This window comes from Mercurialis annua, linkage group LG1-X (genome assembly GCF_937616625.2).
Source record: "Mercurialis annua linkage group LG1-X, ddMerAnnu1.2, whole genome shotgun sequence".
In the NCBI taxonomy this organism is placed as follows: domain Eukaryota; kingdom Viridiplantae; phylum Streptophyta; class Magnoliopsida; order Malpighiales; family Euphorbiaceae; genus Mercurialis; species Mercurialis annua.
Window position 1 is genome coordinate 54,926,339 of NC_065570.1, and position 15,258 is coordinate 54,941,596.

The 15,258-nt window shown below is 32.9% G+C and overlaps 1 protein-coding gene across 9 annotated transcripts; it reads right to left on the reverse strand.

Moving 5' to 3' along the window:
* Positions 1-5,598: 5,598 nt before the first annotated feature.
* On the reverse strand, positions 5,599-15,024 carry LOC126656452 (biotin--protein ligase 2-like). Of its 9 annotated transcripts, none has more exons than XR_007633240.2 (11): positions 14,547-15,023; positions 14,407-14,468; positions 14,172-14,320; positions 13,757-13,877; positions 13,457-13,615; positions 12,855-12,900; positions 12,089-12,155; positions 11,406-11,482; positions 9,033-9,108; positions 8,462-8,530; positions 5,599-6,123 (listed from the first exon to the last, which is right to left on the reverse strand). XR_007633240.2 is itself a non-coding variant. In XM_050351038.2 (10 exons), exons 1-9 carry the CDS (start codon positions 14,903-14,905, stop codon positions 9,066-9,068), a joined length of 1,083 nt encoding a protein of 360 aa, XP_050206995.1. In that variant the 5' UTR covers positions 14,906-15,023; the 3' UTR covers positions 5,599-8,530; positions 9,033-9,065. The 9 variants fall into 9 exon arrangements, 4 of the variants coding, with proteins under 4 accessions (XP_050206995.1, XP_050207009.1, XP_050206986.1 ...); XR_007633238.2 differs by having other exon boundaries at positions 5,599-7,083; XR_007633236.2 differs by having other exon boundaries at positions 6,231-8,530.
* Positions 15,025-15,258: the final 234 nt, after the last annotated feature.

A 15,258-nucleotide genomic window follows, 5' to 3' on the forward strand; every position in this document is an offset into this window, starting at 1 on the left:
AAACGCCACTGGCATTATGTGGTTGTTGCCATCTACCGCCGACGCTATCAACATATGCAATTTGTATTTACCATATAAGTGCGTCCCGTCGATGAATAGAACTGGTTTGCAAAATGGAAATCCGTCAACCATCGGAAAGAAGGTCCAAAACATTCGCTTGAAAATTCTACATTGCACCCCACCGCAATCAGTTAGTCGGCCTGTTTAAAATGGATATAGTTAGGATATAATGTAAATTTAATTACATATTAAATTTACAAAAGTGATTTATTTTCATACCTTCACCATGCCAAAAGGATCCAGGATTCGCTTCGACCACATTATCCATGAATTTCGTGATTTGCGTGTAGTTATATTCCCAGTCCCCGTAGACGCTGCTAATTGCTCTCTCCTTTGCATACCACACCCGCTTATATGGAAGGTCCAGTCCTAAGGATTCTAAAATCCCTGCCATAAGCGTCTTAATCCGAATATCACGCTGCCCCAACACTTGAGTCTTAATAAAATCGGCAATTTGAATAATTCCGAAATTTCTGTGGTTACGAGTTGACGCTAGCATATCGCATTTGTGTGGCCCTATATATTTCGTCAACGTCCATGTGTTGGTTTTCTGAAGCAGGGTGGCCCGCAGCCACCAATCGCACATTTCTCGATGCTTGCAAACTAGGACCAGTGTTGTTTTTGTTGTCCGGCGACTCTTAAACTCTCGTCCATTATCAACCGAATAAGTAATGGCACATGTTCGCACAGCCAATCGACTCGAGAAAATCATCCCGGTTTGAAATTCCATCCCACGCTGCCATTCAATGTTCGGCGCTTCCCATGTCTCGTCCACATCAAAGTCACTGAGATCGACACATCGTATGTGTTGCGGAAGTCGAGACTGGTAATGTGTAATATTACTTGGTTCTTCAGCGATTAGAATATCCTCCATATCCTCTTCCTCACTATCATAGTGCTCATCTTCTTCCTCTTCCACACTGCCTCCCTCAGACTCACTAGAACATAAATCTAGTTGCATCGAAGTTTCATTAGAAGCCGAAATATGATACTCCACGTAGAACTCTAACACGTTCAACGTCGGCATCCGAGCTGTCTGGTTCAGAATCGCAAATACGTGCTGGTCATCTTGCACTTCGAACAACGAGTATGAACATATCTCGTACCTTTCAACATGAGGTAGCCGAAAATAAATTTTCGTCACCTCCGGAGGGCTCACACTAGTAGATACTGCCGTTCTACAGATTTCGGCCAACTCCCCAAAATTTATTCTTCCATTAATCGGCACATGAACATATCTACCCCCCAAATATTCAACTCCACGAGGGGAGTTTATGATGCTACCATCACACCATATCACAAATAATATGGTGTTTGACGCCATTACTACAAACATGCGTAATAAATTAATATTTTAGTAATTTCTATAAATGTACATTTCTTGGCTTAATTAATATTAAAGTAATTTCTACATATATATTTATAAAGTAATATTTTTAACAATTTATAAACAGTTTATTTAAAAATTTAAATTAATTTATTTAACTATTTAGCAAATCGTCCACATTTTAACCAAACTATTATATATTATATTAAATATTTATGAGTAATGTTCATTCTATAATGTTTTTGTGATTTATATTCATACAAATCGTTTTAATATTCTAAATCTAAATTTAATAATATAAATTTTAAATCTAATATTAACTAAATTCTAAATCTAACAATACACATTTATTATTCTAAATCTAACAATATACATTTATTATTTATTAAAAAAATTAGCTATAAAAAATAAAAAGTAATACGGACTTACCTCTTGTAGTCCTCGCAAAATAATAATAATAAAATATTAAGCTCCAAAATAATCCGATTAAGCTCCAAAAATAAACCGCCAAATTACTCCAAATCCGCCAAATTACTCCAAATTACTCCAAATCCGCCAATAATCCGATTCTAAACATTTTTATTAGGTTTGAGTGTAAGTGTGAGGTTTGAGTGTAAGTGTGGTGATTATTCACCACACACCCCTTTTTATAGGGGATGTCGCCCGCAAACAACCATTGCGGGCGACATTAAATTCCCTGCCATGTGGCAGGGAATTTAATTACTGGCCCGCAATGGCTGTTTGCGGGCCAGTTAATCACCCTTAATCAGGGTGATTAACTGGCCCGCAAACAGCCATTGCGGGCAATATTGCTGCCCGCAATGGCTGTTTGCGGGCAGCGTGTAATTTTTGTGCTCTGGGGCACAATAAAGGAATTTCCCCTATGGGGGGGAACTTTTTTGTCAAAAACCCCATAGAAACAACTTAAAACAATCATGAGTGACAACGGCGAGACTCGATTTTATTTTTGATATATAGTCTGAAATTTTATTTGAATGAAGATTTCAATATATAATCTCGTTGGTTGCTTCCTGTGTTTTGTGAATAGGTTAAAATGGGGACCAACTGGTGAGTAAATAAAAGGGAGGACCAAATTGAAAAAGAATAAGAAGTTGATGATAGACTCAGGCTGTTAATGTGTGCCAAAAAATAGAGGATCACGGATTAGATAAATAGCTGTCATCAAAATGAAAAGTTTGACCAAATAGATATTAGCTGAGGACAACACGTGGCTGCCATTCATAACGATCTCTGATCAACAGTTACCTAACCTGCGACTTGCCTATGCACTGTCGGCACTTATATGCTCTACTTGTACCTTTGGGTTTACCGTTTTCAAATCTTTCCCTTCATCATATGCCCTTCATGGTTTCTTACCTCATGTTATGATTTATTCACATAAGTTATTATTTTAAAAATACAGTACATTTCTTTTCAAAAAATTTAAAAACTATTTCAGTGTACTTATTTTTAGAATATATCACGACTCTTAAAAGATAGATCATGATAAATTCAAAAAAGTGCTAAATAAAAAAAATGATGTAATAGTTTAACGATGTGCTTTAATCACTACAACACAATATGATTTAATATCTAAATTATTTTACAAAATATTTAGAATATATTTGTGACTTACTTTTGTTACTGTTATAATATTTATTAAATTTCTCATTGATTTAAAAATATGATCCTTATTAACTCGCATCTAATGTTGTCAAATTCGGCCCGGTCATTGAAGCGATGACGATAGAGGGTGAAAGATTAGACATTCAATTGGGGTTGAACCCAAAAATTGAAAATAATAAAATATTTAATAATTATTTACATAATTTTATGAGAAATATATTAAAATTATTGAAAAATATAATTGTATATTATATAAATTATAACAAATTATTATAAATAATAAATAAATAAAAATATTTTGTCAATAGAGGTTAGTCCAACATCCTAAACAACCTCTATAAAACAATATAAATCTCTGCTTAATCAAGTAATTTGATTAGAAAATAAGTGTCTATTAAGCTAAATAAAAGAATTTGTAATACCCATTAATTCAAACCAGATCGAACAAGTAGAATGGATTTTGGCCGGATCGACCAGATTTTAACCGGATTATTAAAGAAAGGATTTATGGGTATTCCGTCCGGCCAAGGCAACGGGTTTTCCGGTTGAACCAACCGACATCACATTCTTAATTTTTTGAAGATAATTGTTAAAAATGTTTCGTCAATTAGGGTCAATTAACGTACTTCTACATAATGGTATAGTCACAAAATAATATTGGGGGACAAACTATAAACAAGTAAATTCTAATTGACAATTTCTTCATACAAAATATGGTATAGCTTAGAATCAAAATTTATTTTATAAAATTTTTTACGTATTCGATCAATTCCGACCAAGCGTCCGCTTGTGAGTGACTTCACCATTATTTCTTTATTGATATTAAATTTGCCAACCAATAATAAACTTAATTTATGTGATGTGATGTAAAAGTCGTAGCGTTTTTTAAGTGCTTTCTAAGTTCTAATAGTTAATCATGTATTTTTATACAGTAATATAGCCAGAAAATATTATCGAGAGGGCGAACTATAAGGGAAAATATCCTAAACTATAACTTTTTTTTTGATAAATAATCTATAACTTTTTAATATAAACTAGGAAAAAATTCAGAACCAAAACTTTTTTCTTAAAATAATTTGCATCTCCGATCAATTTCGGCCAGAACGGGGGCACAACTTCACCTGTGAGTGACTTCACCACTACTTATACATTGATATAAAAAAAATTCCAAATAAAAATCGTAAAGTCCTTCCACTGATATGGAGAGTTAAATTTTGTGATGTATTAGACTAATTATGTAGCCCTAGCGTTTTTTTACAACCAGTGGTTATGGGAATTAAATTATACTATCTCCTAAAGGAATAGCTTTTCTTCTAGGGAGTTTTATTAAGATCAACCAAATTAACTAGTAATTCATTTCAGTTATAATTTTTTCATATTTTTATAAATTCAGTTGCGTTTAATTTATAAAAAAAAATTAAATTTTGGTTTGATTCAAAATGGAATGCACAACTTCTACTCCCTAGATATATACACCACTGATAAAAAGAAATTTAAAATATGATCTGAAATACTACAAGAGATGCTAAAAACAATCACAGCACAAGTACTTAAAACAGCCATACCTTTGACTAAACTAAGACAAAATATTGGATGAAGGATGATTACAAGAATTATTGAACTTGATATCATCCACTTAATTACTCCCTCCGTCCCACTTTAAAAGTCCCATTTGACACAGATTAAGAAAATATTAATTATTCTTGTCTTTTCATGTTTTTTCATGTTTTACCCCTATTAATGATAGTGGAATTTTTCATAGAACTCTTTTAAGATAACTAAAATATGGGTAAAATAGGATATTTAATGGAAAAATACTCTAAAAATAGTAATGGAACTTTTTAAATGGGACATCCCAAAATAGAATATGAGACTTTTTAAACGGGACGGAGGGAGTATCATTTAAAGTTAGTGCTAAGCATGTGCCTTTTTTGACTACTCATAACATCAAAACCCAATTATTCTTAACCTAATCAAATTTAATATGCGTGCGAGCACGCAATTCCACAGATATGGAGAGAGACTTCTTTTCTAAATTTTCATTTTCTTATGTGTGGTTTTGCCGACTTTGGACAATAAAATAAACCAAAAGATCTCATCAACAAATTTGATCTCTCTTTTATGGAAAATTGATTTTGAAAATTATTAAACTTTGAATTATTTATTTTAATGATAGAATTTTAAATACCAGACTTTAATTTTATTTCAACAGTAAAAATTGTCAGTCATCAATGAAATTAATTTAAATTTAGATTCTTCCTGTTGAACTAAAAAAAAATTAATTACCACAACTCAATGGCTACAATAAATGCTTCCCCCAACTTTTTAAAATTGTATAGATTAATATAGAAAATTAAATCATATTGCGAGGCCTTACTTAATGTAGAATCTCTAATTCCGCCAATGGCCCATTGCGCATACCATTTGAGCTATAACTCATTGGTAGTACAAGATTAATAAATAGCTTCATTGATATGAATTGTAAAAGAGTTTAAATTTGAATTTCCTCCAGTTCTCACATTGCATACCAACTAGATAGATTTGAACATCTAATACATAAATATCTCCTATAATTAATTAAGATCTCCACACAAATGCAAATTTAAAATTTGTTTAGTTGAACTATAGTTGTTGCGTATTCGACATGTTGGCCCTATTCGATAAAATTCACCGGCTCACAATAGCTCTTCCAAACAACTATATTTTTAAAAAATATCATTTCAACCGTTTAATCATCTTTCAACTTCAGCAATCTATCCCGACATCTAAACCAAACCGAGGCTGGTTACAATAGGTAGAATGAAGTGTGTGAATGGAATTTGTCCAAGCTTGTACATGTAGTGCCATGTTGTGTTTATGTTGCCTCTTATCCCAAGTATCTTTCACCCACAACGCACCTTAGGTCCACCATGTGGCTATGCAAACTATGTCTTTGACTCATCTCCTTCGTCTTCATGGACATTCTCGTCTCTCTATGTCAACCTCCTCATCCCTTACTTTCTCCATGACCAATCATATCCTTTCCCATTTCTACATGTTGAGACTTTGTTTCTATTATTACACTTTGAGGGTATAGAGATATTTTTCGTTTCTGCACACTTGGCGAGATCCTAATCGTTCAAAATTACAATCAAATTGATTTAAGATTTTTAGTGATCAATATTGCTAACCGATAAAATAAGATAAAAAAAAAGAAAATAAGAGTCCATAAACTTACTGATATAGGCTCACAGGTTATCTCGATTTTCTTACTATTTCAATGATGAGTTTCATCACCACAAAACCGAATAATCTTATACTCAACTCTTCTAAAATTACTTGCAGTGATTTCTGGGTTCTTGCAAAGTTTCAAATATTTTTTTGTCCCTTTTAAAAAAATTTAGATACCATTGTATATATGGTGATGGAACCAGAAATTTTACTTGGTCTCTAATTTGAAATATATAAGATATTTTGACAAATAGACAAAAACTAGAGAAATTTACTATCATTTCCTTAAATTATACCAACTTACTGTTTTTTTTCCGTAGATTTTAAAAATTCATTGTTTCTCCTTTGTTTTTATATATTAGATAACTGAAATATCCTTATAAGAAGTAAAATGATAGATATTAGATAACTGAAATAACCTTATAAGAAATGAAATTGAAATATTAGAGAAACGGTAAATTTTTAAGATCCAAAGAAAAAGCAATAATTTTAACATAACTTCAAAGGTAATAATAATTTTCCCTAAAAAACTACTGTTATAAGTTGAACAAGCAACAACATTTTTTTACTCATCATTGCTTGAAATTGTTTTATCATAATATTCTTTATAGGCTCTAGTCCAGACTACCGTCGAAAATTTTCAAGAGAAGTAGGATTCGTAGTGAAGTCAGGGCTAGATGAAAGTTAAACCCGGGCCACCGGCATGTTGGAAGTGGACTAAATGGTTCACATGTCATTTAGCCCCGGCTGCCGGCATGTCAGAGATGGACTGGAGATGGTTCACATGTATCATGTTATTTAACTCCGGCTGCCAGCATGTGAGAGGTGAACTCGAAGGTTCACACATTATTTATCCTGGGCTGAAAAGAAATTTTGATCCCGATATTGCTTAAAGAACGGCTAAACAATGTTCTAATTCTACTTTGCCTAATGGAGTCTAACCTCTCTAAACACCCAAGAAAACAGCAATTCATCCAATTCCAACCTTAACCCTCTTATCTAAAGAGAAACATTCCAAAACTACCATTACAAGAACAGTCAATCATCACCATCACTGGTTACTTAATCAAGTTGGACAATAATTATAAGGGTTAAAACTGACATTTTAAGAATCTAATCCATGATTCACTTGTCGCACCATCATAGCTACAGACAACAATCAGACATTTTTTTATACAACATTTAGCTAAAAGAACTACTAAGTGAAGAACATAACATTTGTATTATACGTAGAACAATAATTTGCAAAAAGAGTAATATGTATGTTATCCCTAACGTGTGGGCAAACAGACAGGGTTTCATGCAAGACAAAAGCTGCAAGTTGACGTGTTTTGGCTTATTGGGGGGACCCTAAACAAGAACCTAAACGTTTTAAAAAATGACAAATAAATAGAACTTAATGCACTTTTTTTCTTCTCCTATTCTGTATGCAGCTTTTTGAGGACTAAAACTCATAATGTTAACTTCCAAACTATGATAGAGACAATTTCTGCAAAGTTGGAGCCTTTGTAATGGGCCATGACCACTTCAATGATATATATAAGGCCAAATTCTCCAAAAAATCCAAGAAAAAGTTCTCCGTTCTTCTAACCAAATTTAATTGTAGCCAAAATTGCATTATTGGGTTTCAGTTTTATAAATCCCTTAAAATTGAATAAAAAATGAGATATTTTATTCAATGACTAGGATAGTTTGGTTAAAATTGAAACCATATAATGCAATTTTGGCTATGATCGAAACTTTTTAAAAGTTTGGTTAAAACGAGTACTTTTGCTGAAGGATTGAATTTTCTAGGTCATTATTAGCCTATATATAATAAAGTTTGAACCTTTAGTTCGAAGCAGTATTTTAAAAATTGAACTGGTGTGGCCATCGATTTACAGCTTGTTCAACCACCGGTTCATACGGTTTATTAAAGAACCACGCAACTTTTACAGCTTAACCGGTCAATGGTTTCTAATTTTTGCGGTTTTTTCCAGTTAGAAGAAGTCGAACCGTATTTCTAAATTTTAGAAGGAAAAAAAATCAAACTGGACTGACATACGGTTACCAGCCCAACTGGTTGAACCGGTTAAAAAACTGGTTCCAAGTAGAAGCTAGCAGCTTAAGAGGGTAGAGGTGTCCTTTTCTCTTTATCCATCCCAACACAAAAGATGGTCACGGTATGCAAATATGCGGAGAGAGTATAAATTGAAAGATGAAAAAGAAACAAAAGCACCCACAATTATACAAACATACCACTGATTTGGAGTGCCCCATAACTTCAATAATGATCAGCCTTGGAGAAAGAATCTTTACTTCTTTACCCTGCATGTTTCAACAAATCAATAGTAGTAATAGGTAATACAACAATGACAAAATCCCTTTAAACCATGCTCTTTTTTTGACAAATAGGTCATAATAGGGTCAATTAATCTAGCCATCCCAATTAAAGTAAGCCTAAAAAGATAGTATGTCCCTTGAAGACTTGAACAAACATACAATGATGTAGCCACTGCACAGAATCAATTACAGAAATCCTTATTTTGTTTGTAACCTTTCCTAGCTGGCATAGAAGAGACCAAATTTCTAATAAATGATTGATTAGTTGATGGATCTTGACTGGATATCCACTTATTGATACTCCATAAAAGAAATGTGACCTAAGAGAGAACAATGATTACAAAAAGGAGGCGAAAAACGGCTATATTTTCATTTTTTATAAGGTCTCGTATCAAAAACACTTGAAAATGAAACAAAATTTGTGGGTTAAATTAATAAGTGTTAAAAAGACAAAATGTGTTCGTAAAAAAAATCCTCTGTTTCGCACATGTTGCCTCCATTTGAAAGTGATGAGGAATCTTCATTCCAATTTCCTTCTGACTAGTCCTTTGAAGAAGTCAAAACTGTTATCACATAAGAAAGAAGATTGTGATCACTTATATTAAGACAACAATTTAGGGTAGGGCTGTGTAGAATCAAAGCATGCAGATTTAAAATCAAATGGAAATACTATGAGTTCAACAGAAGTATATAATGATTGAAGAGTACAGACAAGTATCAGCTTGTTGCTTCCAGTTGTTGTATACAGTCAACCCTCTAATAATTAATATACATGTTGGATTAAAAATTTATTAATTATTAGAATTATTAATTTATTGAATACTTTATAAGACGTAATATTGAAATTGGTTTCTTAAAATTTGATTAATTATTAGAATTATTAATTTATTGAGTATTAATTATTAGAGGGTCGACTGTAGTTGCTAAATAAATAAATTCTGAAAGCTGTAAGGCAGATGCCAATTGCCTCATTACGTTTTGTATACTGATATTTGTTACCGAGTGGCAGGACTAAAGATGCATATAGGCCCACTATAAAATTCTTGAAAAGTAGCAAAGTGAAAAGGGAAGATATGAGAGATCAATGCACATCTTTTCCACATAGTTAAACTAAGACGCAATAGACTCTATGGAAATTATTCAAACTGATTACAAACATGAGTAAATTGATCAGAGGAGAAATTTTGGGATGGTCAAAGGATATATGCACTCCTCCAAATATCCACCTAAAATATTAAAACGCTCAGGTATAAAGTACTAATATAGCAAAATAAGACTTAATGGTCTTATCTAATAAGCAAAGTTTGGGATGCTAAGGTGCAAAGATCAGGGCCAAATCAAAATGAAAAATTCAGTTTGGTTTGGTTTGAAATTATAAATAAAAAAAATCAGTTTTTTGGTTTGGTTGTGGGAATGAAAAAAAAAAATCAGTTCACTTTTGGTGCAAACTGAATCAAAAAATTTGAATCGAAAACAAACAGAACGGACTAGTTCGATTCGGTTTTTAAAACTTATTTTTAAAAAAATAAAATTCATTCAGTTTGATTAAAGAAAAGGTGATTCACTTCGGTTCAGTTTGAACCGAATGCACACCGCTAATTCTACCCATGCAGTTATGAAGATATAGATGCAACAAGAGAAAAATAGTTTAGAATCCTAGAGGAGCACATACCTCCTGTCTCCCTAATTGGATTTTCATAAAGAAAAGGGAAATGAAAATACAATAATCCATAATATGTACTAGTAGTAGTGGTGTTTCTCAAGAACCGGCCCTACTAGGGCTTGTGGATCAAAGGTAAGGATAGAAGCAGGACTCCGTAGCACAACACTTTTCCTTCCCAACAAACAGCATGGAACCATAAAATTTAAAGTACCTAAAGATTTACATTACCCAGGCAAAGATTGAGGAAATAAAATAACTCAAAAGTCTCATTCATGATGAGAAAGCAAGCAGCTAAATTTCAGAAAAAGAGAAGCAACATCAAGAGTCTTTCGAGGTGTTCTAAGGTACTCTTTATCACATTACTTCAAAAAATCATAAATATCCCAGAGAAATGGTAGCCTGAGCTTTTCCACCTACATTTATATGGATAATTAACAAAATATCTGTTCATAATATGATTTGCGATTGATGACATCGAACATATGTTTAGAACTGTGGAAGTTAATTGAAAATCCAAGGACAATACAAAGTGAAACAAAAACCAGTTATTGTAACCTAGGAAAGGCCGCAAACGAAGGTTCTTTCTAAGGACATCAGGATCAATAAGATGTATTAGAGCAACCAATTTCGGGACAACTTGCTGGATGACGCAGATACGTGATAACTTCCATATATATCAGCACAAAAGATATGTTCCAGAGTGAAACCATTTTACAAGTTCTAAAAAAACCTCATTTTTCAGTTAAAGTGGTTTCTTTTTCTAAGCAAACACCTAAGGTTTACAACAGCCATGATAGGAGTTGCAAAATCCACTTATATGTGGTGGCACTCAACTATTTAGTGCCATTTAATGATGACAGCATTTACCTCTAACTCTAAGCCCTAAGTTGATGGTACAGGTTGTTCCAACAAACCCAAACTTCAGTAATTTTTATAAACCCTTTCTGTTTTTAAGGAGACAAAGGGGAACTGACAAGTTGACCTTCTGCAAATCTCTGTCTGTTGCAGTCTCCCTTAAAATTTAATTTGGCTTCTGAGAACGTAGAATACTTCCTTGCACAACCTATGTGCTAGATTTTTTATTTGATAAATACACTTATGCACGGTCAGCATAAAAGAAAACACATTTATGCAATTATAAATAATTATGTCAGACATCAAAAAAATCCATATCTCCATACAGAATCAAAACTCTACCTGTTACCATCAGGATGAAGCTCATACATTTGGTTGTCTTCGCCAATGGCTAACAAATACCCTGAAGATGTCAAGCCCTGCAAATAAACATACACAAATAAACAAAAGAACTAAGTACACACAAATTAATTTCAAGTTGCAGAACGAGTAGAATAATAATATCAATCCACCATAGCTACTATTTATTTCCCTTGCAAAGTAGTGTTCTTCTCTTTGAATTAAGACTTACTGTGTATAAAGGAGAATGGAACTATCATCAGGTGTTCAATTTTTTGTTTTAACAAAGAAAAGGATGACAAAAGCATAATGGGCATCAGCATCCTAAACCAAAATTGGCGAACATTAATTTACTGTACTCAGTTTGGCGGAAAACTATAAATTCTCCTGCAAAAAAATTCTATGTATTGAAAAATAAAATGAAATTAAAAAAAATAAGCCAATGTGGCTAAAGAAAGTCGGGCAAGTATTTAGCTGCAGCCTGCAGAGCCAACATGTTTTCCTCATAAGTTCAATATGTTATGAATAGGGTTCATTACAAAATCTGCTCTCTTCACAGGACAGTTTCTTGCAAGAAATGCTAAAACAATCGCGAATGGCATCCCAAACACAGAATATGCACATTTCCTTTGATGGGAGTGAAGTTTAGGTAAAAATTGATCTGAAAACCATTTGATGGGGAATACCTGAATAGTGATTACATTCTCCACTTGTCGGTCATTGATCTTTTCTTGTATAATGACTCTTTGACCGCTGAACACCAATATCAAAACACAATTACAGCCATGCTAACAGAAAAAGTATAAATATATTGCATATGTTAAAACTTCATCTTCCCAATGACATTCAAGAATTTAGCTGGGTTAAATAGATCACATAGTTGCAGCTTCAGAATAGACATATTATGGCCTTCCGACAAGACAACTCGCATATTCAGCAGAATCTTTTGCAAAATAGATTAAAGATAAAAAGAGGTCACAGAACTAAATACAAGTGAGAGATATTCTCAGGCAGGGGTCATCTTGTCCAATAAAGAATTTTTCAGATGTGAAGCAGTTACAAACACGTAAACAAATAGATAGCAATACACAGAAATAACAAGCACAACATAACACCTGTACAAAGTGAACTCTGTAAATGATCCTAAGGTAAACAGCTTCCAACATGTCTCCCAGAGTCCCAGTAAGTTCAGAATATCTTTGTGAAGAATCAATAAAACTTTGACGCAAATTTACAATAACATATACATCTGTTGAATTGTTAAACATAATTTATATCACAAAACAGCAATAATTTGAATTTAAATTCCCATGCTCATTAAAATGTATGGACACAAACAATTCAAAGGAGATAATGATGAGAGGAGAAACTTTCTTAGGATCTCATAGTAGTGAATTTATACCAATGACAAAGTAATCCATTAGAGAGTGATTGACAAAATGAACATATTACCTATGTAACCATGTTCTATAATACAGCTCCTCGAGATTTCTGAATCCTGTAAAATGGGCAATAGAACAAAACACAGTCATGCATAAGGTCTGTTGTTTTGAAATGAACCGAATTATTAAGTAAATTATTTTACTATATTTTCTAGATTCTTTTAATATAGCCATGAACGTAACCTTTAGTTAACAATGTTCAACTAATTAATCGATAAACAACTTATGCATTTTACAAAAGGGCCATATATATTTGACACCTTAGATGTGTTGAAGTAATTATGAAACCATCCACCATAAGAAAATCTCAAAAGAAATATCAACAAAGATCAATTCCTTCAACAGTTTAATTGATAAAACAGTTCATTGAAGTTAGATTTTACTTGTAAACTTTGAATTTATTATCCATTAACTTGTGCTCCCTTTGTTTCATGAGTTCAGAGAGCTATATTGAGACAGAGTGACGTTTTTAAGCGAACCCACTTAATTTTCCTGAATGTATATAACAATTTGGATATGAAGAAACCAGCGAAAGCATTTAATAGAGGGATCGGTTCTGAGAGAGAACCATTCAAGAAATGAATTCTTAGGAATTCAAAAGTGCAGATTTACCATCATTTATGAAAATACCATAGAGATTTTCAAATTTGTTAAAAAAAGCTGCAAGAATATCTTCTCTGCTTAATTGTGAAGCAGCAGAATCAGATAGTTCTCTTAGTACTGCATTCAAGCATGTAGTCGGTTTCTCATTATCAACATTCAAACCTATACCTGCAACGAGTTATAAAGCAAAAGCTTTGTCAGACACAAAACTTAAGAGATCTTGGCTCTTCTTCCAAATATCAATGACACACTGCCTATATCCAGAAAAGTATGTGCTAGTTAAGAACAACAGAAATATAATCTAATTACCAGCACTGACATTGAACTTCTTTGATTTATACGTCGAATTGCATAGGATACCACCAACTTTTAGGCCATTTAAGTAAAGATCATTTGGCCATTTTATTTTCACATCTAGAAATGGCAAGCCCTGAAACATATGATATTGCCAAAATGATAGTATCAGTGTCCTATAAGCTCATAAATTCAAATTATCTGCACACACATCACAACCAACAGGCCAAGTCATCAAAAGTGATAAATAAATCCCTAAACATTGTCCTACTGGCAGGTATCAGGTATGAGAATCGAACTAGTGATCCAGGTTGTACCTTTTGGCTCAGTCCTAATATACATTTCTTAAAAACACGTAGAACAAATTACATGCTAAAGTGTGAACTAATTTTAAATAATCGAGGCAAAAAGTAAAAATAAATCTACTTACATTTTTGTGACAAACATCTTTAATTGCTTCTGTAACCGCTAGAGAAACAACATATTGCAACAAAGGCACAATTTTACCGTCCTCCATCTGAAGAGTAAAAGAAAACAACAGGCAGCCTAACGGAGATTCCCACACATTCTTCGACCGACCTAATCAGTTAATTATTAATCAACAATGACACACAGAACAAATAATTAGATATCAGAAACTAAATAATTTTAATTGATAGCAATACCTCTCCCTTTAATCTGAATATCAGCAACACAAACAGTACCAATTGGAAGCTCACAGAAATTACTGCACAACACAAAATAAATTATGCTCACACAGAACGAGAATTAACAATAATAGAAAACAAAGGAAAAAATTGCTCACAGTGAAACGACGTCATGTGTGGAAGTTAACCGGGGAGACCAAATGAGCAACCTACCGAATTGATTAGTAGAAAGAGAATTGAAAAAAAATTGCCGATTAAAAGAAGAAGCTTCCTCCTTTTCTTGTTTAGTAATCTCCGATTCCAAGAGTAGAGAAACTCGGTAACTGTCGTCGGAAAGTGTAATTGAGTTATTTTGCTTTATAGAGTGTGCGATCTCATTATCGGAAGAAGATTTTCCAGATAATACGAGAGTAAAATCTGAACTGCTGGCATCCATTGATGCTACTGATCGATAGAGAGGTAAGCGCGTGTTGTTGACGACTGCAGCAGATAAAGAAGTAAAGCGGAGACAATTCATGAGAAGCGGAGCCGGCTAGTGTTTGAGTTCGTTACAAATAAGGTTTCATTTTTGGAGACGGATGTTTCACTGTAAGACTACACGGCACTGTACACTATTCGCGCTTCAACTATTTTGATTCTACCTCCACTATTTTCTTCATTTGGGTTGACCATTCTACCCCTTTCTAACTATACACTAGTATATATTTTCAAATAAATTTTATTACCTCTCCATCATGTTAAAAAGTTTCATTGGACTTTTCATACAAATTAAAAAAATATTTATTATTTTTATTTTTTTATATTTTTTTATGTTTTATACCTATTAATGGTTGTGAAATTTACCATAAAATGTGTTTAAGATTAGATGAA